The 26,581-nt window shown below is 38.5% G+C and overlaps 1 protein-coding gene across 2 annotated transcripts in view; it reads left to right on the top strand.

The window, feature by feature from the left end:
• The first annotated feature begins 462 nt into the window (after positions 1-462).
• LOC149180394 (large ribosomal subunit protein bL27c-like) overlaps positions 463-26,581 on the top strand; it is a 58,712-nt gene continuing 32,593 nt past the window's right edge. Inside the window, exons 1-3 of one of the 2 annotated variants that reach the window (XM_089418171.1) lie at positions 463-593; positions 772-933; positions 1,564-1,870. In XM_089418171.1, the coding sequence (XP_089274297.1) occupies positions 812-933; positions 1,564-1,870 (429 nt within the window). In that variant the 5' untranslated portion in view covers positions 463-593; positions 772-811. Of the gene's footprint in view, positions 594-771; positions 934-1,563; positions 1,871-26,581 lie in introns of those variants that run through there. The other variant, XM_089418172.1, reaches the window with a different exon arrangement.

Genomic DNA, 26,581 nt, shown 5'->3' with positions numbered 1-26,581 from the left:
CACCCTAACAACTTTGATGGGTGCAGAGTCAATATTCAATACCATTAATCAATCCAGAGATTATATATTATTCTTAAAATTTTATTTTATTTACAAAAGTACCAAAACCTAAGAAAAGTAAATAAATCAAAAACTCTCTCCAAAACTCTAATTTGTCTTCCTAATTTGATGAGTGTTTGATCAATATTCAACGCAGAATTGTGTTATTATTAAAATTATTTCATTTAAAAAAAAACATGAAAGCTTAAAAAAAAAAAACTCTCCAAAACCCTAATTTATCTTCAGAATTTGATAGAGCCATCTATCAACATAAAAATGATATATAATTTAAATTTTTTTACTAATTTGTTACTTTTAAAAACTGTAAAAACTATTTTTAAATTAAAAAATATATCTAATAAAAATATCCTATAAAACATTTGAAAACATTACAATTGAACATAAAACAAAAGTGAAAACCTATCCATATATGACATGCACATATTAATGTTATTATGAAATATGCAGAATCCTTAAATATTTACAGGAATGAAGAACATATTTTAATTGGCAGGAATCTGTTAACTGAAATCAAGCGCTGATACACCTTTAAGGTCTACAACGAAATGCTTATCCTCCTTACTTAATGTTGTTGTGAAATATGTAGAATCCTTAAATATTTACAGGATTCAAGAACATATTTTAATTGCCAGGAATCTGTTAATTTAAATCAAGTGCTGATACACCTGTAAGGTCTACAACGAAATGCTTATCCTGTGTAAACTGGTGTAGGAATGAGCTGAATTCCACTACGCAAGTCTCGCAGAGTACAATGTTTAGAACTGGGCGTGGAGCTGGAGGACAAAATCTGGGTTGGGTGGCGAGGAAGAGGTCGCTTGAAGATAGTTCGGTTTTGAACAAAAATAGTAAAGGAGAGGTCAGTGCTGAAGGTAGGTGGTTTTCCCATTTTCTTCACTGAACATCTCTGCTTCAATACACGGCGCCATACTTCGCTTTGCAGAAATTGAATTAAAGGTCTCTGCTTGTGCTGAGAACTTGGACAATGTTAATCTTGATTCTGATATTACCAGAGAGTTTTGAGCTGTGCTGAAAATGGGGTTCTATCCATTTTTTGCATTTGCGTGGTTATCTGATGCAGAGGATTAGAATATTTTGGTTAGTTTAGGTGACATTCAGCCTATTATTTACTATGCAAGATTAAGAGAGATATAGTTCAGCCTCGTTCCATCGTAAGAGCACGGATTCCATTATCATGAACCCAATCCAATAAAATTGCCTATTTCACAACTAGAGGAGTGCGTTTGATTCGTGGAGTTGAATGCTGTTATGTGGGAATTGGACCTATTGCTGTCAAGGAGGCGGCGGCACACTGCTTGGATTTTGCCAAGATACTGAACCCACTTTGTTTTGGTAGTACTAAATAGTCTAAATATCAAGTGGACTGCGAGTAAAATACTGAAAATTTTTAAATGGAATTTCGTCTATTTTCTCCGGTAGTTTTCATTCTGTTTGCGAGAGACTGGATGGAAATTATTTGTGTTTTTCTCTATATTGATGTTGCAGAAATATAATGGGAACTGCTGTTGTTGCAAGCTGTAACCTGGTTGGTGCATTCAAGGGGCTCTCAATCTCATCTGGCTCTTCCTCATCTTCCTATCTGAAAGGGGATTTGAAACTTGTTACAGTAGGTCAGATATCCACAATTTCATTTTCCTTGAAGGCCCCTTTGATAATTGAAGCTGCTCACAAGAAAGGGTCTGGTAGTACCAAGAACGGACGAGATTCCATAGGTAAGAGGTTAGGTGTAAAAATATATGGAGACCAAGTTGCAAAACCTGGATCAATAATTGTCAGGCAGAGGGGAACCAAGGTGAATGCATGTTGCTTTTACCATATTTGTTTTGATTTGTTTGTATGTACGTGCTTATGTATATATCACCTATATGTATGTGCTTGTATGTATGCATGTATACATCATCTCTCTTATCTTGACTTTACATGCAGAGATTAGCTCCTAGCATTTATTTTAAAATTTTACAATTTGTCTTTCAATTTATTTTCTCCACATATTATCATACTAATATTGTATCTAAAAAATATTGGTATATATGTAAAAATTTAATGACCTGCACCCTTGACCGGTTTACAATTTTGCATATGTTTGTTTAGGGCCAACCCATAAGTTTTGTCATGCTGATATAAAATTCAGATTGCATTAATTGCAAAAATAAAGAGTGTTTCTCTTTTTTTTTCTCTTTCCTAACAGCTGATAATTAAATGCAAGCATTTACAACACATGAGACACTTATTTTTTGGCCAATCTGACCCTGGAAAAACCCCAAGCCTCTTGTGGAAAACCAGTCTTCAAAAGAGGATTTTATTGCTTGAGTAAATAAATACATAAAATACACAATACTTATCTCCCTTTTGCTGTAGCATTAAATGCACACATTCTGGAAATTTGTGCCCACTGAAATATCAGATTTACACAGAAATTTGTGCCCAAAAATTTAGCATTTCTTCTCTGCCCATCTCCCCGAAATTTATGCCCAAAAACAACCTAGAAACAGTGCTCAGATCTGCCTCGAACTGCATGCCCAAAGCTGACTGCACCTCAAATTTCGTGCAGAAAACAGCAGAAATCTCCACTGATTTTCATGCTACCTGTAGCAGCTTCATCCTGGTCATGGATAGATCACCCAGGTTCGGGTCCATAAGCAGTGACAATTGCCCCATGAAGACTCGCTCTCGCTACGGCTCCGGTGGGTTCCCTTAACCAAGCCACTGCCTATAAGTCGCCGACTCATTCTTCAACAGGCACGCGGTCAGAGATCTAATTTTCCTCCAACTGCTTGGGAGCTTACGGTTTCATGTTCTATTTCACTCCCCGACCTGAAATTCGTGCCTCAAATTTCAGTCCAGAACAACACTGGAACTTCCTTGAAATTCATGCCCTAACTGCCTCAAATTTTGTGCTGAATAAATGCTGTTGTCCTCCTTGAAAACCGTGCTGCATCTCCTTGAAACTCACAGTTCTCCTCCTTGGGATTTGAGTCCCCCTCTTATTGCTGCAAATTTCCCACCTCTCCTTGAAGTTTTCTCCACTCTTCTCTTCTCCTCATGCTCTCTCAAATGTGAAGTGAAGAATGAGCTTCCCTTTTCCTCTTTTGTCTCCTTGGAAAAGATTGAATCCCTAAATCTAGGATCCAATGGTTGAGATTTCATCATCAAATCTCAAGATGTGTGGTTGAGATCATTTCTCCCAAATGACCCCCCTCATACATTGACCTCATCACTTAAAAGTCTCCTAGTACTTTTTTAATTTTTCTCATAAAGTGATTTTTCTCCTCACTTTAATATTAGAAAAGTATACTTAGTACTTTTAACAGATAACCACTTTATATTGTACAAGTGACTTTAATATTAGAAAAAGTACATGGTACAAGACTTCTAAGTACCTTTTCCCATATTAATATAACTCATAAATGCCATCAAGACAAAAACCATTAATGTGCTCACTAGGCTAAAGTGGATAAAAGCCTAGTAACACCTCTCCTTGGTACTATTTTCAACACTCCCTCTTACTGAGGAAGGTGTTTCTCACCACTCTCATCATGTTTTTGAAAAAAACATGCTTGTCCCTTGGCAATGATTTGGTGAGAATGTTTGCTACATGTTCATTAGTGGATATATACTCAAGCTTCATTGCCCCTCGCTGAACCTAGTGTCTAATAAAGTGATACTTGATCTCTGTTAGAAAGAAAAAAACACACAAGTGACACTGTTCTTTTTGGACAAATGTCCCTGGAAAAATCCAATGCGGGAAATCCGGTGCAACTATTCTAAGGGTTTATTACAAGGTTGCACGAAACGGGGAAACGGGTATGAGTTTCCAAAACGGGCACGAGTACGAAACGTGACCCCCTCAAATTTTGGAAACGGGGAAACACGAATATATATATATATATATATATATATATATATATATTAGGACATTTAATAAATATGTGCAATCATAAAGCATATATGATACATTCTAATTTATTACATTATGATAAAATTGTCAATTGTCAATGCATAAACTATAAGTCTCTAAATTTACATCACATTTACTCATGAATGATCACATAATGAAAATAGAACTATCCAAAATCAGCCACGAGAAATTTCTAATTTCTTGTCTCGTGCTTGATTGGGAGTCTCCTCCTACATAGTCGAACGACCTTAGTGCTCTTAATTAAATATAAGTTTCATACCCTAGTACCCTACATGCTCTTGATTATTGGGAGTCTCCCCTGCATAGAGGGCTTGGTTCTCTTGATTAAACACAAGTTCCATACCCTAATACATGATAAAATCCAATGGAAACATTGCAATCCCCCCAATCCTGAAATCATGAAAAACAAATAAGTCTGTTGGGTTTTGAGTGAGATCTAAAATAAAACTTTCTCCATATGAAATCCAATGAGGGCGAAACCACTCTCAAAAATCTTGAGTCATTTCATGGTAATGTTAAAAATTTAAGTAAAATAATGAAAATGAAAAATAAAGGAGAATATCACTTTTACTTTAAGAATTTAAAATTACCATGAACTGCATATGCCTCAAACTTCCTTATGAACTGCATATCAACACTAGGGCAAAAGTTCACTTTTATAACTTTAGACAGGCATCTAGAAGCAAAAGGCATTAGAAAAACCTAATTAAAAATTAGAAGACAAATTAGTAAATTTTTTTTTTTTAAAAAGTCAAGTTGCATGTGGAAATGATGTCATACGGCCGAAAAACACGTTTCCGGCCGTCCTGGCCACGTTTCCACCTCGAGAAACATGCCAGTACGTCCAAAAACGCGTTTCTGGGCTGTACCGTACGCGTTTTCGCGTTTTGTTTCCATTTCCGTACAGAAAATCCTCCCCTGCCAGCGTTTCCTGCAACTTAGGTTTATTATTATGTAGTATTTCCTTGAGTACAATTGGGTTCCAAACTAGCTCACCTGACAGAGATACAAAATTCGGCAACCTCTTTTCGGAAACAGGTATTTAGAAAACCTGTCCCACGAAACCCTCTCCAGCGACCCTGAAGCACTGTGTTGGCCCTTCTGGCCTCTGCGTTAGCCCTCTGAGGCACTGCGCAACCTCTAGGACCCTCTGCGTCACTCTAGCTACCCTTTGCATCACTCTAGTTGCCCTCTGTGTGGATGACGCAGTCCCTTTGGTCTCTGCGCTGTCTCTGCTGGGATTTGTGTGGCCTGCTCTGGCTACTGCTCCTCGCTCTCTGCCTCTGCGCTGGTCTCTCGACACTGTCTCTGCCTTTCTGTCCAGTACTCACTGCCTCTCGCTGCTGATCACTGATTCAACTTTGCTTAGCAACCCTGCTCTAACAAAACGAATGACTAATCACTCTGGTGTGTTTTCCAACCGACCCTCAAGCCTCTTCTTATATTTTTCTTGTTGGTCCTTCAACGACCAAGATTAAATCTCTAATCAATGGCTAAGATTAGATTTGACTTGATCCATGACTTTTGGAACCTTCTAACCCAGTTTTATATTAATACCCATTAATATTTTATTTTTCCTAAGTTTAGACTTAGGAACTCTATTAAAAATATTAATTATTTTAATATCTCCCAAATCGGGTACAATCTGTCCAAACCATTTTTGGGTCTTGGAGATCTCATGTGCTTTAGACTCTCCACCAATTTTCATGGCTAGAGCACATCCGATGCTACCCCAAATCAACACTCCCTCTTAGTGAGGACTGTGCTCTAGTAATACTCCTCACTGAGCATCGCTTTGATTATCTGGCACCGGTACTTGTGCTGATGCTAGGTATCCCCGCCCAACATCCTCTGCACTGTTGCATCCAGTACTGCAGCCCATGGCTCTGCCACTGCCACTGTTGCATCCGTACGACAACTCCCTCTGCATCTGTGTTGATGCTGGTCTATCCTCCCAACATTGCATCCCCCTCTCATCATGCTACATCGTGCTACTGTATACTACTACTGCACTGCAACTCAGTAACTAAGAAGTAAGTAACTGATCCACCCAACTTCTGACATCCTTGTCAGGCTATAAACACTCCCGATGCTGAAGCTCCCTCTACCGCTAACAAATGCTCCCTCTACTCACCTTTGCGTTGTTGCACAACTCCTTGCATGTCGCATCGTTGCACACCTCTCTGTGCCATCCTGCACCGTTGCAACACTCCCGTGCTTCTCCCATTGTTACAGCCTGCTAGCCTCGCGCTGCTCGGGGACTCCTGCACTGTAGCACTCTTCGCCGCTTCATCCGCATCCGTCTCTACGACATCCGCCAGTCTTGCTACTCTCTCTTCAGGGTTCTCGTAGCAAGGTATAATCCAAGAGGTTGGGTACCTCAAGGATCTTGCCCCTCATCACCTAAGTCCTCCTGGATACAACTCGATGTCTCTCCACCTCTTCTCTAGAGGTACATGAACACTTATGGCACACAAAACAGACAGGATCCTGGACTTCTAGATGACAAAGTTGGAGGCTCCGTCCAACCTACCCTGATCCCTCAGCCCATTCACGACCATCTCTCTGCTCTTTTGTCGACTCCTCCGTTTCTCTATACTTCCCTCTGGAAGTTCTCCTTTCAACTCCTGCTGAGTCTCTCTACTTCCCGCCTAAAAGTTCTCTGCTAGACTCCCTCTGAGTCCCGATTTCCCTTCTAGAAATCCTCTTGCCAATCGTCAAGTTGCACCTCTCCGATCTTCTGTGCACCCGCAACACTGATCCAGATTCTTTGGCTAGAAATCTGCCTCGGCAACAACTCCCTCTACCTTGGTTTTGCCTTGTTAGGTATTGTTCTGACCACAATACCCCACCAGCTTCGCTCCCGCAAACTGCCCACAGCGTCCTATGCCCCAACAACTAAAGGAATGAGCCTCTAGGTTCTGCGCAATCCCGGCACTGGAAAAAACAGCTCCCTCAGCCTCTGCGTCAACCCTCCTGGTCTCTGCGTGGTTCTGCATGAGCGTCTCTTTGCCCTCCTTAGCCTCTGCACTGGCCTTTTTCTGGCTCGGACTGATGACGCAATCCCTCTGCATCAATCCTTCCTCTGTCGCTTCTACAAGGATCAACTTTCTGTCACTTGGGATAGTTGATTCCGCTGCAAATGCTCTGCTTTGCTGATGCCTTCAACGTTCCTGTGATCTGCAACCACGCTCTGATACCATGTTGAAATTTTCTAAGTCTATCTGTTAGAAAATTAATCTGTATTTTGTTGGGTTATTTCTTCTACTTGTAAATTCTGAACAAGTTATTTAAAACATATAAATAATGAAATAAACACAATACAGTTTCAACATCTACAGATCATCAGCTAAAAGAAAACAAACACACAAGTGACACTGCTATTTTTGGACAAATGTCTCCGGAAAAACCCAATGCGGGAAACCGATGCAACTATTATGAGGGTTTATTATTATGCAGTATTTCCTTGAGTACAATTGAGTTCCAAATTAGCTCACCCGATAGAGATACAAAATCTGGCAACAATGCCGCTCTTAGGAAACAGGTATTCAAAAAACTTGTCCCATGAAACCCTCTCCAGTGACTCTGAAACACTGTGTTGGCCCTTCTGGCCTCTGCGTTAGCCCCAAACCCTTTTGCGTTAGCCCTCTGAGGCACTGCGCAACCTTTGGGACCCTTTGCGTCACTCCAACTGCCCTCTACGTCACTGCAGCTGCCCTCTGCGTGGATGACGCAGTCCCTCTGGCCTCTGCGTTGTCTCTGCTGGGCTCTGCGTGGCCTGCTCTGGCTACTGATCCTCGCTCTCTGCCTTTGCACTGGTCTCTCGGCACTGTCTCTGCCTCTCTGTCCAGTACTCACTGCCCCTCACTGTTGATCATTGATTCGACTTTGCTTAGCAACCTCGCTATAGCAACACGAATGACTAATCACTCTGGTGTGTTCTCCAACCGACCCTGAAGCCTCCTCTTATACTTTTCATGTTGGTCTTTCTACGACCAAGATTAAATCTCTAATCAATTGCTGAGATTAGATTTGGCTTGATCCATGACTTTTGGAACCTTCTAACCCAGTTTTATATTAATACCCATTAATATTTTATTTTTCCTAAGTTTAGACTTAGGAACTCCATTAAAAATATTAATTATTTTAATATCTCCCAAACCGAGTACAATTTGTCCAAACCATTTCTGGGTCTTGGAGATCTGATGTGCTTTAGTCTCTCCACTAATTTTCATGGCTAGAGCACATCCGATGCTACCCAAAATCAACACTCGCTCTTAGCGAGGAATGTGCTCTAGCAATATTCCCATCTCAGCTGCTATAGATATCACTGCTCTAATGGAAGTATAAAGAGAAACCAGTGCAAAGGTCTCCTCATAGTCAATTCCCTCTACCTGTGAGAACCCCTGCGCCACAAATCGAGCTTTGAACTTCTCCACACTGCCATTCGCAACATGTTTGATCTTGTAGAGCCACTTGGAAGTCACCATTGACTTCCCCTCAGGACGTGGCACTAACTCCCAAACGTCATTCTTCATGATAGAGGCATACTCCTCCACCATGGCATCCCTCCAGATTCGCTAACTGGTGGCCTCCTCAAAACTAGTTGGCTTTGTCTCCACAACATTTGCCACAAAGCCACCCAATCTCTTTGATGGTCTGCTCTCCCTCACTAACAACTTGGGTCTCCCCACTGCCTCCTGAACCTCCTTCAGGGTCTCCCAAAGCCATTTTGGCTTTCCCTTCCCTGTAGTAGTCTCCTGTGGTGGACTGGGAAAATTCTCAACTGGTGCCTCTCCTCCTGATGAGGAAGGGTCTGCTATAACCAATGGAGATCCTAGACTCTGAGATACTGTGTTTGATGGGCCTGCACTAGGTGATCCTGAACCAGGGGAAATTGTACTCTGTGAACCTCTCACCCCTGAAGAAGGTGGACCTCCTAATCTTGATGCACCACCTTATGCTCCTGAAACCTGTAGTGTGCTCCCCTGTTGAGAAGTCTACTACTCTACCTGATCAACATCCCGAGACCTCCTCAAAGCCCTCTCCTCCTCAAATCTCACATCCCGCCTCAGAACAATATTCCTTTGTGCAGGAAGACATATACGGCAAGCTCTGTTGGTCTCACTGTAACCCACTCGGATACCCTTCTCTACAGTGGGTTTCAACTTCGTCCTCTTCTCCTTAGGGACGTGAGAATAAGTAAGGCACCCAAATATCTTAATGTGCCCAACTTCTATCTTCTTGCTGGTAGACACCTCCTCAGGAGTCTTGCTTCCCAAGACTTTATGTGGGCTCCTGTTCTGCAAATATACATCAGTGTTACACGCCTCGACCCACAAGAAGAAAGGTAAACTATGATCATCCAACATCGCTCTAGCTGCACCCACAATGGTCTTGTTCTTCCTCTCTGCCACCCCATTCTACTGGGGCTTGTAAGATACAATGTACTCCCTCTTAATGCCAACACTCCCACAAAACTCCTTCATCTCTGTGGAGGTATACTCGCCCCCATTGTCTAATCTCAACACCCTGATTTTCCTCCCTGTTTGGTTCTCCACAAGAGCCTTAAACTCTTGGAACCTCTAGAAGACCTCATCCTTGGTCTTTAGGAAGTAAATCCAAGTCTTACTGGAGTGGTTATCAATGAAAGTCACATAATACTCATATCCACTCAATGGAACATGGGACATGGGACCACATATGTCAGAATGAATCAAATTAAGGATACCTGCAACTTTGTTGTCACTGCTTGGGAAAGGTGTCTTGGTGTACTTTCCCAAAGCACACCCCCTGCACACATCATGATGCTTTGTGCTGAAGTCAGGCAAACCTGTAACCATCTCCCTCAACATCTTGAAAGCTCCATGGTGCAAGTGGGCCATCCTCTTGTGCCATAGCTCACACAACTCACTGCTACTGGTCTGCACTACCATAGCTCTAAGGGGCTGAAACATAAGTCTGTAGAGTCTCCAACTACGAGCTCCAATCACATGAGCAGACTTGATACTGGATCCTCTAGGATATATCAACACTTGTCCCTTTTGGAACAGTACCTCAAACCCCTTGTCTCCAAGCTAGAGACTGATATCAAACCCTTTTTCAACCCTAGAACATAAAGAACATTTGTTACCTTCAGAGGAGGTAATGACTCCCTTTGAAATGAGACTATCCACACTCCTGTCGCTTTGACTTTGGAGTTGTCTCCAAGCACAACCTCCAAGTCTAAATCATCCTCTAAAAGGCTCGTGAAGTGCTCTCCCACTCTAGTCATATGGCAGGATGCTCCACTATCAATGAACCGTGCACATGAAGATGTAACATGAGTGGCTAATTTCACCACCAATACACACTCTGAATCAAATGTAGCCACAAAATCATACACCTTAGTTGAAGCTGCAACTCCCTGTTTCTTCTTACCCTTCTTGTTGGGACACTGTACAACATACTGACCCATCTTTCCACAAACAAAGCATTTCACTTTGCTCATGTCCTTCTCCTTAGCCTTTTGCTTCCCCTTCTCCTGCTTTGCTCCACTAGAAGACCCCTTCTTGGCCTTCTTCTTCTTGCCCTTTGCCGCAAGAGCAACATTCTCCTCTTCACCTCCCCCACCACTCTTGCTGCCCCCTTTTGCACTCCTCCTGGTTTCCTCATAGATGAAATCGTCCCACATCCTCCTCCAACCAGGAAAATTCTCTTCGGCTACCAAGACATGGATAAAACCATCCCACTTCTCCTGGAACCCATCCAAAGCAATCCTAACCAACTGTTCATCTAGAAAAGCCTCTCCATTGGTAGCGAACTCATCCTTCACCTTTGTGATCCTGGTGAGATATGAGGTCACACTGTCGATCTTGGTCATCTTTGTGTTGTGTAACTTTTGTCTCGACACCAACTTCATGTTCACATTAGAACTTTGGTTTAAAGAGACCAAGGACTCTCACATCTGATAGGCAAATCTCATCCCGGACACATGAGGGAATAAATGGTCCTTGATGGCATCTAGAAGGATCCTTTTGCCTTCACGTTCTTCTTGTTGAACTCCACCAACTGAGCTGGATCAATGGGTGGTTGCACAACTGCTTCAACAACATCCCACACTTTAGCGTCCTCTAGTAAAAGCATGATTCTCTCCTTACATGGGCCAAAATTTTCAGACCCTGCCAATCTGTCCTCTACTCTCAACCATGTTGCCATGACCCCACAACCAACAATTTGGAGCAAATCTGTGAGCTAAAACCTTCCTCCCTCTAAACTGCTGAAGTCTTTGGGTTTCTGACAAAGTTTCAAAAGGTTTTGGTTCACTATTAACATAATTTAATGCTTGTTGTCCTCTTTGTCAGTGGTATGAAATTTTTAGATCTGAGCCTTCACCTTGCTCTGATACCATGTAGAAATTTAATGACTTGCTCTCTTGACCCCATTTACAATTTTGCATATGTTTGTTTAGGCCTTGTTATCCATCACTTCGTGGGTGATATCCCAGGAGAAAATTTTCTCCATGATGAACCTCAACCGACAGCCAGCAGCCTCTTGTAGCATCCTACTAGCTCGTTGTGCCATTTCTCTACCACCTGAGCCAACCATGTGATCCCTCACCAACTTGTATTGATCGTATGTTTGAAGGTGGGCCTCCCGAATCTAGATGTATATCTTGTCATTTTGTAATTGAGTATTGGGTTTACTTATCATGGATACTTCTGGGTATGGATAGATGGGGGGATTTGGCGGAAAGGGTGGGCTTAGTTTGTGCTCTTGTTCCCTTGGTCTCTTTTGGATGTTACCCTTAGATCTTAGTCCCATTGGATCTTCTTTATTGACCATTTGGTTCTAGGGTGGTACTACTTGGGAAACCCTGACTTTGGGTGCATGTTCCTGCTCCTTTATCCGCATATATTACTCCTTTTCCACTCACTATACCCCATTCATCATTTCTCCCACTTGGGTCCACATTTCCATTATGGGTCCACATAAGGGCCAACTCCCTATCCCCTTGCCCCCACCTTGGGTCATACCTGGAATGATGCCCCGGAGGTTGAAGCAGCTAAAATAAAAAGAAAAATGCATAATTAGCCACATTTAACAGGAAATTGTACCATAAAACGCAAAAGATGGCCAGGACAAAATAATAAGCACATGGGCAAAAGCCAATACATGAGCTATACCCCAATCCATGGTCATCACCCTGGTTCCATAGACCCTAGATGAGCCTCCTTTATCATTCAAGAACCCATGATTGTCCCAACCTCTGGATGACAATGAACCACCCTACCTAAAAAGGGGTAATCACTGCTATATCTTACACACCATGCTCTTTTCCTTTAAGCCCCAAGTAGTTAATTAAAGAAAATTCATAGAAGGCAAGGCCAGGGCACCTCCTGTACCATGATTGCTCCCACTTACACATTACAAACCTAGGTGTGGGCTTCCCCTTATGTAGCTACCCATATGCCCCAATATGTGGCCCAGGATTGACCCTCTCACTCTCTATTCCATTAAACTTATTTATCACTTGCCACCCCCATTAGAGGGATGTATGTTGGACATACTATCCCTTTTAAGGGATGAAACCACCTAATAAGGTACTTGGTTAACCCCCTTTGGAGCTTGGAGACGCTAGCACATGCCAAATCCCACTACAGAAGGGCATGCCATTATGAAGTGCCCACTTCGTTATCCATGGTTTGTAATTTACTCGATTATTTTAGTGACTGGTTGTACTGGAAGCCTAGGGGACGCGCTAGATCTTATGCAGGATTACAGATGGTTTCCATTTAGGTTTGGTCTCCCTATATGAGATCCTAACACCCAGAGGTCTACATTGGCACATACAGGGTGTGCATAAAGATCTATTGGCTTCCACAACAACAGACAACACTCCACGGATCTTCATCGATGCTCAAATATTACTAGCGATCCACTTTTGGGATGATGGTGATATGCTTGGTACATTATGCCCAACAGCCCCCCACAGGAGCCCCACACTCTTGGCAGGTGTCTCAGGACTTGTATGATCTCATGGCGACATTCATTCCACCACTCGGACCCTTGCAAAGGATCTACAGGCATCTCCGATTCATATGGAGACCCATGGGGTCATTTATGTGCCCTTAGATCCACTGGGAGCACCACAGGTCTACTACTTGGAGAACAAGGCAATAAGGGGCCACCCACTTGTCCATCATATTCTGAGGAATTTATTCCTCAGTATGGCACTTCAGGACATTATTAGGCCTTTGGAGGGCCCCATGACATGTACATATTATTATTTGGCCCCTTGTGAGGCTTTTTTTTCCACTTGTGAGCTAGTTTGGTGGGCTTGTCACTAGTAAGGGTTTATTTGCACATTATTTTATCATTGGGGCTAATGGTGACCCATAGGCTAATTCGAACTCCTTAGGAGAATACATATTGATGTTAGATACATTCATTCAGATCATCACTTGTCTTGGGATCTCTTTAATCATAGAGAAATTCACAGTTTTTCCTTGGAAGATATTTTTTGGAGATGATGAATTTTGACGTATGGCTTTGGGTTATTTTTCTTGTCTTGGAGATTTGTCTTGCAAACGAAATGCTGGTTGGATATTTTCTATAATGTTGTAAGTAAATTTTGACGTTGTTATTCTTGTTGTTGCATACTGCTAAAATTAGGGCTAGTTGCTGCATAATTGAAATGTGGAATTAAGCATGTTTTAGCTAATTTAATGTATGGGTCAATGTTATATGAATGAAATGTCCTAGAGATTATTTGTCTCAATAAGCTTGCATCATTTTCTTTGAAGTATAAATGTTTCAAGGTTTCGTTTTTTTTCTTTCTCTCAACATTGGATGAAGCTGACTTTCCGAGCCTCCTTGATCAAGAAACCAAGTTCTTACTCATCATCATCCTTGAATCCATATCCCCAAGTGAATTAGGCATTGATCCCTCAAAAAGGGTGATCATTTTAACCCTCCTTTACCCTTTTCCCCTTTTTCCCTAGGTCTAGCCTCATTAGGTCACCTAGGGCATCAATTTCCCCGGAATTGACCCAAGGAAAATATTCGATCTCCTACAAGCTACTGTGCTATTGCGTCCCCTTCCTCTCCTCCATGTTTGAGGCAATTCTAACAGTGGAATCTCCGGAATCCCAAGCCCTAGCTCTAGGATCGAATTTTTCCTGGGCATCCCCAAGGCCCTCAACATGATCAATTCAACCTTTTGAAGTAAATATTCTTGTTTGGTCCTTTCCTTTCACCTTGTCCAGGATGGGAACATCATTGGTTGCTACATTCCATCCTTGAACCTAGACTGGGTCCACTTGGTCCCATGTGGTTCCACTTTTCAATAAATATTATTTGTCAAGGACCATTTGGGAATCCAAGTTTCCCAAGGATTATAGGGATTGAGAACCTCGTCTATAAGCCTATTTCTTCTCCCTCAATCCTCCAATCCTGACCCCTTACCCCTGGAGGCCCAAGTCCCTTGCTTTAAAAGCAAGCAAGTTCCATTCTTCACTCCATCCTTGGGTAAGGGTTTTCAGGGCCACTTTCCACCTATCCATTGACATATACTTTACAAGTGATCCCTACACTACTGGGACTCCTCCCATCGGTGAAAGTCTGTAAAGAGCAGGGTGACTTAGTTGTGGTGACAGTGGGCCAAACCTCCACCATTGCCCTTAACCTAGCAGTTGCCCTCTTAGGAACCCCTTTTAGGTCCCCTACTGGTTTGAGTGGTAACAGGCCCAACCCACATGTTTTGTCATGCTGATATAAATTCAAAATGCATTAATTGCAAGCATAAAGAGTGCTTCTATTCTTTTTCTCTTTCCTAACAGCTAATAATTAAAAGCACATTAAATTCAAGCATTCACGACACACGAGACACTTATTTTTTGTCAATTTGACCTTGGAAAAACCCCATGGCCTCTTGGGAAAAACCAATCTTCAAAGGAGGATTTTATTGTTTGAGTAATTATAAATAAGTACATAAAATACTAGTACTTATCTCCCTTTTGTTGTAGCATTAAATGCACACATTCTGGGAATTTGTGCCCACTAAAAAATTAGATTTACACAAAAATTTGTGCCTAGAAATTTAGCATTTCTTCTCTGCCCAACTCCTTGAAATTTGTGCCTAGAAACAACTTAGAAATAGTGCTCAGATCTGCCTCGAACTGCTTGCCCAAAGTTGATTGTACCTCGAATTTCATGCCATAAAACAACATAAATCTTCCTCGATTTTTGTGTTGCCTGTAGCAGACAGAATTTCAAAGTTTGTGCCCTGATTGCCTCGAATTTCATGTTGATTAAATGTTGTTGTCCTCCTTGAAAATCGTGATGCCTCTCCTTGGAACTCGTGCTGCTATATGGTCCTCCTCCTTGGGATTCGATCCCCTCTCTTACGGCTACAATTTATCTTCGTCTCCTTAAAGTTTTCTCCTCTCTTCTCTTCTCCTCATGCTCTCTCAAGTGTGAAGTGAAGAATGAACTTCTCTTTTCCTCTTTTGTCTCCTTGGAAAAGATTGAATCCCTTAACCTAGAATCCAGTGGCTGAGATTTCGTCCTCAAATTTCAAGATGTGTGCTTGAGATCATTTCTCCCAAATGATCCCCTCATACATTGGCCTTATCACTTAAAAATCTCCTAGTACTTTTTTTTTAAAGTTATGTACCATTTTAATTTCTCTCATAAAGTGATTTTTCTCCTCACTTTAATATTATAAAAGTACACTTGGTATTTTTAACATAAAGTCACTTTATAAAGTACAAGTGACTTTAATATTGGAAAAAATACATGGTACAAGACTTTTAAGTACCTTTCCCACCATGACATTAATATAACTCATAAATGTCATCAAGACAAAAACCATTAATATGCTCACTAGGCTAAAAGGGATAAAAGCCTAGTAATACCTCTCCTTGGTACCCTTTTCAATAGTATATTTCCCTATATTTATTATTGGTTAGCATATCTGTTATTTGACAAATATTTGTGCATTGATTGGAGGCTTGACTAAACTACTCGTTGCCAATTAATGTTACCATTGTCAAAAATCACCAACAATACATTCGAGACTTTCAATTGTATTTTACAATTAATTGCAAACCTAAGTTGCACGGTATGGGGAAACAAGAATGTGTATCCGAAACAAAAACGTGCTGGAAACGTGACCCCCCCCCCCCCCCCCCAACGCCCTCAAGGTCGAAGAAGTTAGAACATTTAAATGAGAAACATAAAATAAATTGGACAAGTGATACATCATACATGTAACATAATGCAAGCAATAAACTCCAAAAACAACCTTTATTATGTTGAGAAATCAATGCTAGTAGTAATTAGGGTTTGATTCCTCTTCTTTGATAATTACTTGTGAATTATGTTGGCTTCTTTTACTTCTTTATTATATTATGTTTCATCAAGCAATTACCAATTTATGTGTATATGAAGATCACAAGAACAAGAGACACAAGATGTAGGCAAACAACCAAGGAAAAACCCCTATAAGGGGAAAACCCAGTAAGAACTCTTCCTTCAGTAGATTCAAAGACAAAATGAGATAGTCCAAGACTCTTTTGACCTAGACACGAACTTCCCCCAATCACCAAGTCAGCCATTCCTTCTTCTTCAAGTGATCATCTCCCAGTAGCAATTTCGACCTAGAATTTCAACCCGGCAGCAGCAGAATTTCGGCCTCCCTAGCAACAGAACTTGGACCCTAGCAATAGAACTTCAACCTGCAATAGATTTCAGAATTTCAGCCCCAACAATAGCCCAGTGACTTCGCACGTGTGAGAGAAAGATAGCCCAAAACTTTGACTTTGTCTTCTTCTTCAATCTTCTTCTCTTGTAATTTCACACCTTTTTCTACTTCTCTTTCTTGTGTATTGAACTTGTTGAGTGAGTGAGCAAATTGATCGAACTACTTGTCTATATATAGCCTCTTCTGTGGGTCGAATTGCCCTAATGTAGGCCAACTTCATTGTCATAGGGCCGACTTGGTGTGGAGGTGTCAAATGACCTATTTGACTAAAAAATAATTCTTTTTACATGATACAAAATCCCAAGAAGGGTCTAACAAAATTAACAATGACTCTATTGACTCAATATAAAACCTAGAAGCCTACAATGGAGGCTTTGACCTCTAAACATGATGACCCAAACATGAAACCCATGTTTTAGTAAGTCATTATAAAATTTCTTTTGACAAATAAAATACATTATACAACTATGAAGACCGAACCTAGTTACATTCTTCAACACTCCCTCTCAACTAGGGAGGTATTCATATAAATATATAAGTACTTGGAAGATCTCAAAAACATATGAACTACGAAGAGTTCAGGCACACTTAGTGCCACGGACTAGATACCTGACCAGGGCTATGTATCCGGGTGGGACTAAGATGGACTAAAGTTTTCAGCGAGTCTAGGTACCATCAAGCTTATTAACTAACCATCAACCTAGGGATCTAGGTGCGTATCCAAGGTTAGAGCTCCAAGACCAACGTCACCCTCCCTCTTCAGGATCAGGACATCAAACACACATAGGCCGGCCAAATGTCCTCCCAAGCATCTGCCATTAGATGATTCATCTCTCTTTATCAACCAAACCTGCAATGTCAACCAAACCAAGCATGCTTCTAAAATACTCAAACTTTTGATTTGGAAGAGACTTTGTCAGCACATCAACTACCTGTTCATCTGTTGGAATATACTGTAGCTTTACGACCCCATATTGTACCAAACTTCTAATATAGTGGTACTTGTTGTTGATATGCTTCATCCTTGCATGGAATACAGGGTCTTCAGACATCTTGATGCTGCTTTGATTATCACAATTTATTATAGTAGGATCCAAAGGCTTTCCAAACAAATCTGACAAGAGTTTTCTTAACCAAACAACTTCCTTTCCTACTTCACATGCAACAACATATTCAACTTCGACACTACTTAATGCAACAAGATCTTGTTTTCTACTCATCCATGAGATCATTGCAACTCCCAAACTAAAACATCCACTAGTAGTGCTTCTGCCATCAGTCTCACTGCCACCCCAATCTAAATCTGTGAAACCTGTCAACTTAACTTCCTTTCCATCATATTTTAGGCAATGATGTATAGTGCCATGAAAATATCTAAGAATATGCTTAGCAGCTATCCAATGGTCATGACAAGGCTCCAACTAAAATTGACTAAGAATATTTACAACAAAACATATATCAGGTCTTGTATTTACCAGATACATTAGAGAGCCCACCAACTTACGATAGCTAGTAGGATCGACGAGACTAGAGTCAGAGCTTCTCAACTTCTTGAGATTAGTGATCATGGGAGTAGTCATAGGCTTGGAATCCATCATACCAAATTTCTGTAAAATCTTGATTATGTATTTACCTTGACCCAAATATATTTCTCCAGGTTTCTGCCAAACTTCCAAACCCAAGTAATAGTGCATAAGTCCCAGATCTTTCATTTCGAATTCAGCTGCCAGCATCTTCTTGCATTCTATGCTCCACACTTGTAATAAGCAAATCATCTACATAAAGTGGTATACCTAGCAGTAGGTGCAAAGGTTTCTTCATAGTCTATACCTTCCTTTTGAGAGAAACCCCTTGCAACAAATAGAGCTTTGTATTTATCTGTATGTCCATTGATCACATGTTTGATTTTGTAAATCCGTTTTGAAGTGACATCTGATTTGTCCTTTGGCCTAGGAACAATTTCCTAGACTCCATTCTTCATGATGGATTGATATTCTTCTTGCATCGCCTTCTTCCATTCTTCTTGATGAGCAACTTCTTCAAATGTAGTTGGTTCAGCTTCTATCAATTTTGTCATGTATGTTGCATATCCTGAATATCTTTTTGGTCTTTTGCTTTCTCTAAAAGTTCCTTTAGCAGCTCCATGTCCTTTGACATCTTCAAGAGTAGCTTTCAACCAATTTGGCCTCTTCCTTGTTTCGGGTATGATCATAGGTTGAATTGGTTCACTTGGTCCTTCATCTTCTTCTTCTTGGTTAGGAGTTGTCTCATCATGATGTTTTTCTTCTTCAAATAGTGGTGTATCTTCATCATCAGAATCAATTGGAATATCCTTGGATCTCTTGTAGGCATGATTCTCATCGAATATAACATCCCTGCTTACTTCAATTTGTCTTCCTTCCTTAATGTAGATTTTATATGCCTTTGAAGAAAGACTGTAGCCAACGAAGATCCCTTTGATGCTTGTAGAATCTAGTTTCTTTCGCTTGTCCTTTGGAACATGGATGTATGCGGGACACCTAAGGATTTGAAGATGGTCCACACATGGCTTCTTCCCTATGAATGCTTATTCAATTGTCATATTCTCAAGAATTCTATGAGGACTTCTATTTTGTATATATACTGCTGTCATAGTTGCTTCACCCCATAGAAACTTTGGAAGGTCTTGATCAAATATCATAGTTCGTATGCATTCTTCAATTGTTCTATTTTTCCTTTCTGCAACTCCATTTTGTTCGAGATTATAGGGAATAATGAGCTCCCTCTTAATACCTGCTTCTTTACAATATGCAACCAATTCTTTTGAAGTGTATTCCCCACCATTGTCGGATCTCAAGGTTTTTATCTTTCTTTCGTTTAAGATCTCTAGTTTGGATCTAAACTCCTTGAATTTTCAAATACTTCATCTTTTGTCTTGAGAAGGTGGAGCCATGTCTTTCTAGAGTGATCATCAATGAAAGTCACATAATAAAGATGGCCTCCAAGTGATTTGTTAGACATAGGCCCACACACATTAGAATGAATGAGGTCTAATATTTCGTTAGACCTTGTATCACTGCTTGTGAAGGCTTCCTTATATTCTTTCCCAAAGCACATCCCTTACATACTCCTCCACGATTTTCTTTGATGTTAGGGATGCCATTTACCATTTGATTAAGAGAGGGAATGATCTTCTAATGTATATGCCCATATCTTCTATGCCATAGTTCGATGGGATTGATTTCCATGTGATTTAGAGCTTGAGGAGATGCTGTTATAACTCTATATAGTTTTCCTACACGTACTCCAATAAGTTTTGCTTTTTCAATGCTTGAATCCTTTCACCAAACCAAGACTTTACCATCTACAAAAGCAACCCTATCTCCTTTATCTTCTAAACAAGAAATTGAAGGTAAATTCTTTTTCAAACTTGGAACATAGAGTATATTGTTGAGGTGTAGCTTTGCTCCATTCTCCGACTTCAAAGATGTATATCCAAGTCCCTTGACTGCATAATTGTTATTGTCTCCTAGCTCCATTGCATGAGATGATTGTTCCTTTGACAGAGTATAAAATTGTCAGATTTCTCCTGTCATATGTCTTGATGCTCCAATATCAATGATCCATGCATTGTCATCATCAAGAGTAACTGTAAGTGTAGCCAAGAATCCTTCGCTTTTGATCTTCTTAGATAGGTTGTAGAAGATCCTTCCAATCCAACTTCCTGCAATTCTTATGATATTGAATCCCATCTTCAAGTAACTTGCCATACGGGGAGTATTCTTTCCTTTTAAAACAATGTAAACTTTGAAACGGGACCATAAACTCAAAACGGGAACTCTAGCAAAAAAACTCCGAAAAACATTAAAAACAGTGCTAAAAACGAAAAGTGTGTATACTGGAACGATGATTTTTCTTTTAGGGTCAATTTTGAATATGTTTTAAAAATGGTAGTGAAAACAATTTTTTTGTGCAAAAAACACCCTGAAAATGAAAAGTGTTGACACTGGAACGATGACTTTTTTTTAGGGTCAATTTTCAACATTTTTGAAAAATGCGAGTAAAACTGAGTTTTTATGTGCAAAAATTGTGCAAAAAACACCTTCAAAACGAAAAGCGTTGATGCTGGAATAACACTTTTTTTTTCTAGGGTAAATTTTCAACATTTTGAAATAATGGTGTAGAAGATTTTATCATGACCCTTAAAAACATTAAAATTTCAAAAGAATAATGAAAACATAAAATTAAAAATAAAAACGAAAATAAAAACAATGATAAAAAACAAAACAAAAAAAGTTAAAAAAAATAGCAAAATGTAAATAAAAATATATATTAAAAACAAAACATAAAAAAAAAAATCAATCATAAAAAAAAAGAAGAAGAAGAAAAAGAAATTACAAAATTAAAAAAATTATAAAGAAATAAATAATAAGAAAAACATATTTAAAAAAAAATAGTATTTTTTTCAATCTTGTAAACCATAAAAAAATTGGAAATATATATATATTTAAAAAACTATAAAATTAAGTAAATAAAAATAGGGAATTTTTCAAAAGCATTAACAAAAGAAGAAAAAAAATTAGATTTAAAAAAAGAAGAAAATTAACCAAAAAAAAATTAAAACACTACTAAAATTAAGATTAAAAACATTTAAAAAAAAACCTAAAAAACAAAAATATGCTGAAATTAAAAAAAAAACACACAAAAAACAATTAAAATTTAAAAGAATATACATATTTTTAATTTAAAAAAAAAAAAAAAAACATTTAAAATTTTAAATATATATATATTTTATTTAAAAATAAAGAAAACATTTCAAATTTTATATTAAAAAATTTAAAATCTGGATTTGACATTGATTTAAAATAAAAAAAAATAAAAAAAACATTTAAAATTAAAAAAACTAAATCTATTTTTTATTTTTTATTTTTAAATAACATTTAAAATATTTAAATATATATATATATATATATATATATATTTTACAAATATATATAAAATTGAAAAAAACATTTAATTTTTTTTAAAATACAATTAACATATTTAACAAAATTTATTTTTTATTTAAAAATAAAAACAATTTTATTGGTCCCCCATGGGCGGCGAAGCTGTGTGCACCTTCGCCGCCTAGGGTCGTGCCCCCACAGGCGGTTGAGTGGTGGTTATCCGATTTCAAGAATCGAATAGCCACCCCCACGCACGATCGGGCGGTGGCTAGGCGGTGGTTATCCGATTCCGAGAATCGGATAGCCACCGCCTGGCCGCCCATGGGGGAGCGACCTTGGGTGGCGCCCCCACGGGCAGTCGAGCAGTGGTTGTCCGATTCTCGGAATCGGATAGCCACCGCCCGACCGCCGTGGTTGCGCGGCCCTGGGTAGCGGAGCTGCGTGCATATATGTTTTTAAAATTTTAATCATAAATATATGTTTTTTAAAGTTTTAAATGTTTTTTATTTTTTAAAAATAAAAAATATATGGTTTTTTTTTTAAATGTTATTTAAAAAAAAATACAAAATATATATATATTTTAAAATTTAAAATGTTTTTTGTTTGTTTGTTTGTTTTTTTAATTTGAGTATTATTATTATTTTTTTTTTAATCTTGGTTTTAGTAGTGTTTTAGATTTTTATTGGCTTTTTATTTTATTCTTCTATTTCTTTTTTTAATCCATTTTGTTTTCAATTTTAATATTTTTTTTGTTAATGCTTTTTTAAATTTTTCTATTTTTAATTACTTAATTTTATAGTTTTTAATTTTTTTTTTTTTTTTTTTTTCCAAATTATTTTATGGTTTACGAGATAATTTTTTTTTACATTTTTTATGTTTTTTTTTTTTTTTTTATATATATAAATTTTTATATTTGCTTTTACTATGTTAAAAAAAAATTGACAATTTTTTTTTAAAGTGTAAAAAAATGTAACATTTAAAAAAAAAATCCACTTAATACATTAAAAAAATTTAAAGTGTCAAAAATTGTTAAATTTAGAAAATAATTATTTACATTTTATATTATTTAATTTAAAGTTCTATTTTGAAGGCAACATTCTCGGAGAAGTTGCGGATTACAAATACTTCGGGATTGACTTCAACAAAATTCTAAGCTGGAATGGTTGTAGAAAGAAAAGAATTGGGGGTTGGAAAGCATTTTATGCTTTCCAAAATAAGTGTAGGGAGGCAGAGTTATGGGACTGGAAGACCACTCAAACTCTTTTTGGGCTCCGAGTGATTCCGGTGATTCCCTATGGTTGTGAACTGTGGGCTAGCAGTAACTACGACATGCAGTGGAAACAAATTGAGAAAATTCAGAAGCGTTTGATTACAAACAAATTTAAGATTAAAAGTGCAGTTCCTTATGATTTATTGTTAAGTGAAACAGGGACTGCTCCTATTGAAGCAATTACTATGGTGCGAGTCATAAGGTATTTAAAACAAATTGAGCAAATGGAAGAGGGTAGATGGCCTAAGGTTGTCTTTAATGATAGATTGTGCAAGAGCAAAAAAACTTGGATGCAGCAAAATAACAAATGGTTTAGTAAATGGGGTAATTGCTTGAACGCGTGTCCCATAAACAGCAAAGAGATAAAAGCTTTTGTTATGGAAAAGTTCCACAAACGTACTTGGGATAAGGATCTAGGAAGAAAGAAAAATTACTATATTGAAGTGTTTAATCCCACTCATAATCATCAACCAAAAGCATACATAGAGGCCAATCTCTCCTGGAGAGCCAAATTCTTATTGCTCAGTTAAGGATTAATTCTCATCAACTCCATTGTGAAACAGGGCACTGGAAAAGGCCAAAGGAAGTGTGGGAGGAAAGGGTATGCATTTTTTGTTCTTCCAGAAAAGTGGAAACAGAAAAACATTTCATTTTAGAATGTGAGGCCTTCAAAGACAACAGGGAAAGTTATGCAGATATGCTAGTAGCTAGCTCTTGGGATAATCTATTTAGCGAGGAGTTTTTCGAGAAGCTGAGAGCATTTATTGTGAAGCTTCACAGAAAAGGGCTGAATACATCAAGCAGATGCAGAAGCAATCTGTCCCATAGGCTATCTTTAGCCTCGTGGACGTTAAAATAATTTCTTTCTTTCTTTCTTTCTACATTAGAAAATTTAAAGTAAAAAAAATGGTCTTTTAAAAAAAGGGCTTGATGCAGAATCACCACTTTTTAAAATTAGCATGCAAATCACTAACAGTCTAAAATGTAATGTACATAAAAAAATTTGAAGTGCCAAAAACCAAGCTCTAAAAAAAATATGTGTGTTCTGCATCACCCCTTTTCAAAATCGGGTCACTTTTTTGTTATCTCTACGAAACGGGTAATGGTATCAGTTCCCGTTTCAAAGTTTACATTGTTTTAATTCAACAAAGTGATCGCGAACCTTCTTTGACCTTAGCTCTAATACCATGTTGAGAAATCAATGCTAGTAGTAATTAAGGTTTGATTCCTCTTCTTTGATAATTACTTGTGAATTATGTTGGCTTCTTTTACTTCTTTATTATATTATGTTTCATCAAGCAATTACCAATTTATGTGTATATGAAGATCACAAGAACAAGAGACACAAGATGTAGGCAGACAACTAGGGAAAAACCCCTATAAGGGGAAAACCCAGTCAAAACTCTTCCTTCAGTAGATTCAAAGACAAGATGAGATAGTCCAAGACTCTTTTGACCTAGACACAAACTTCCCTCAATCACCAAGTCAACCCTTCCTTCTTCTTCAAGTGATGATCTCCCGATAGCAACTTCGACCTAGCAGTAGCAAAATTTTGGCCTCCCCAACACTAAAGCTTCGATCTGCAGTAGATTTCAGAATTTCGGCCCCAACAATAGCCTAGTAATTTCACACCTGTCAGAGAATATAACCCAAAACTTCGACTTTGTCTTCTTCTTCAATCTTCTTCCTTCTCTTGGAATTTCGCACCTTTTTCTGTGTCTCTTTCTTGTGCATCGAACTTGTTGAGTGAGTGAGCAAATGGATTGAACTACTTGTCTATATATAGCTTCTTCTATGGGTTGAATTTCCCTAATGTAGGCCAACTTCATCATCATAGGGTCGACTTGGTGTGGAGATGTAAAATGACCTATTTGACTAAAAAATAGTTCTTTTTACATGATACAAAAGTACAAGAAGGGTCTAATAAAATTGACAATGGCTCTATTGACTCAATATAAAACCTAGAAGCCTACAATGGAGGCTTTGACGTATAAACATGATGACCCAAACATGAAACCCATGCTTTAATAAGTCATTATAAAATTTATTTTGACAAATAAAATACATTATACAATTATTAAGACTGAGCCTAGTTACATTCTTCAACATATTATTTATAAATGAGGTTATATTAGTCTCTACATATGAGCCTTAAAGGCGACAATGTTGCATGTATGAACTATGAACAATGGACATAGAAGCTAGTGAAGCCTAAAGGGCCAAGGCTAATAGTCATCATCCTCTTCTTCATAATCATGATGGAAAATAGAAGAAGAGGCACGTTCAACAATGGAATGTGTGTAATATCCCTTCTAATTTTGTTGGTTAAGTTTTATAGAAAATTTAAAGAAATAGACCATGAATATTTACCAGAGACACAATAAATTTGTATGATAGAAGTTGACAATACTTAAATAAATTTTGCATTTGCAAACCCAGAAAATTGGAGAGAGAATAATGCAAAATCCCAACTCATTTATTAGTAAGCATTCTGGAGGAAATTTACATGGATATTGGTTGGAAACTTGATGCAATGACTTCTTGAACCCTTGTTTATAATTTGGCCCTCTTAATATTATTAGCCTTAGAACTCCTGACTGAAGTAATTTGGCCCTCAATTCAGCACCCCTACAATTGGCAATTTTGAATCTCCAAAAATTAGTGGCTTTGACCTCTCAGTAGTTTGCAACTTTTCCTCCAATAATTTGGTAGTATGCTCCCCGAAGCATAGTGAAATTGACCAATCTATTATTTCCAATTTATTCTCCCTAAAAGTGGAACAATTTACCCTCAGATATAGCAAGTTGAACCCCTGTAATTTATCTAGGGTTAACAAAATCGGCCCTCAGAAATGTTGACTTCGGCCTCCCAATAATTTTGCAACTTGTCCCTCTAGAGCACAAGAATAGGTCTATGTATTATTAATAAATTTGCCTCTCTTGAATAAAACACTTTGACCCATAAAATAAGCACCTCAACCTCCTTCAATGGTGATTTGGCCCATGTGACAATTCCTGCAATACACCAATTAATATGGCCCTAGATAAAGATGAGATCCGACCCTGGAAGATAGCTAATTCGACCACACTAGAAAAATACCCAACTCATCTTGAGCTAGCTACGAACTTGACTTCAATTCGATATGCAAATCAACCTCTACAACATAATACATTTGGTCACTGAAGGAAGATAATCTCGTTTAGTGCAAACAATGAATTCTACCCACTGGAAATATGAAATTCAACCTTCCTTCAAGACTGGAATTTGGCCTCCCTAGTTCACTATTCAACACTCTAGTCAACACAATAATTTCAGCTTGTTTAGAGAGTATAATTTCAACCCTGCAAAACAAACAATTCAGCCACAATGATATATGCAATTCGACCCTCTCTGGGAGTAGAAATTCAACTTCTCTGAAATGCAATAATTTGGCCCTTCCAATACTGAGTTTAAAACTCCAAATTATAGCAAACCAATCTTGCCAATCAATATATTTCAATGAGAATTTCGGAGTGATTCCTCCTTCGATCAGCTAAAGTGCTAATGAGAGATTTGAGATGATCTCTCCTTCACTAGTTAGGGTGTATTGTCGCAACACCGAAACTAGAGTTGATCCACCAAAGTAGATCCAAACTTGTTAAAAT

The sequence above is a fragment of the Pinus tabuliformis genome, chromosome 3_2 (genome assembly GCF_031772625.1).
Source record: "Pinus tabuliformis cultivar Carrire ecotype Pingquan chromosome 3_2, CPIR1, whole genome shotgun sequence".
NCBI lineage: Eukaryota > Viridiplantae > Streptophyta > Pinopsida > Pinales > Pinaceae > Pinus > Pinus tabuliformis.
The sequence above is the reverse complement of the archived record's forward strand: the minus strand, read 5'-3'. Positions and strand labels throughout refer to the sequence as shown.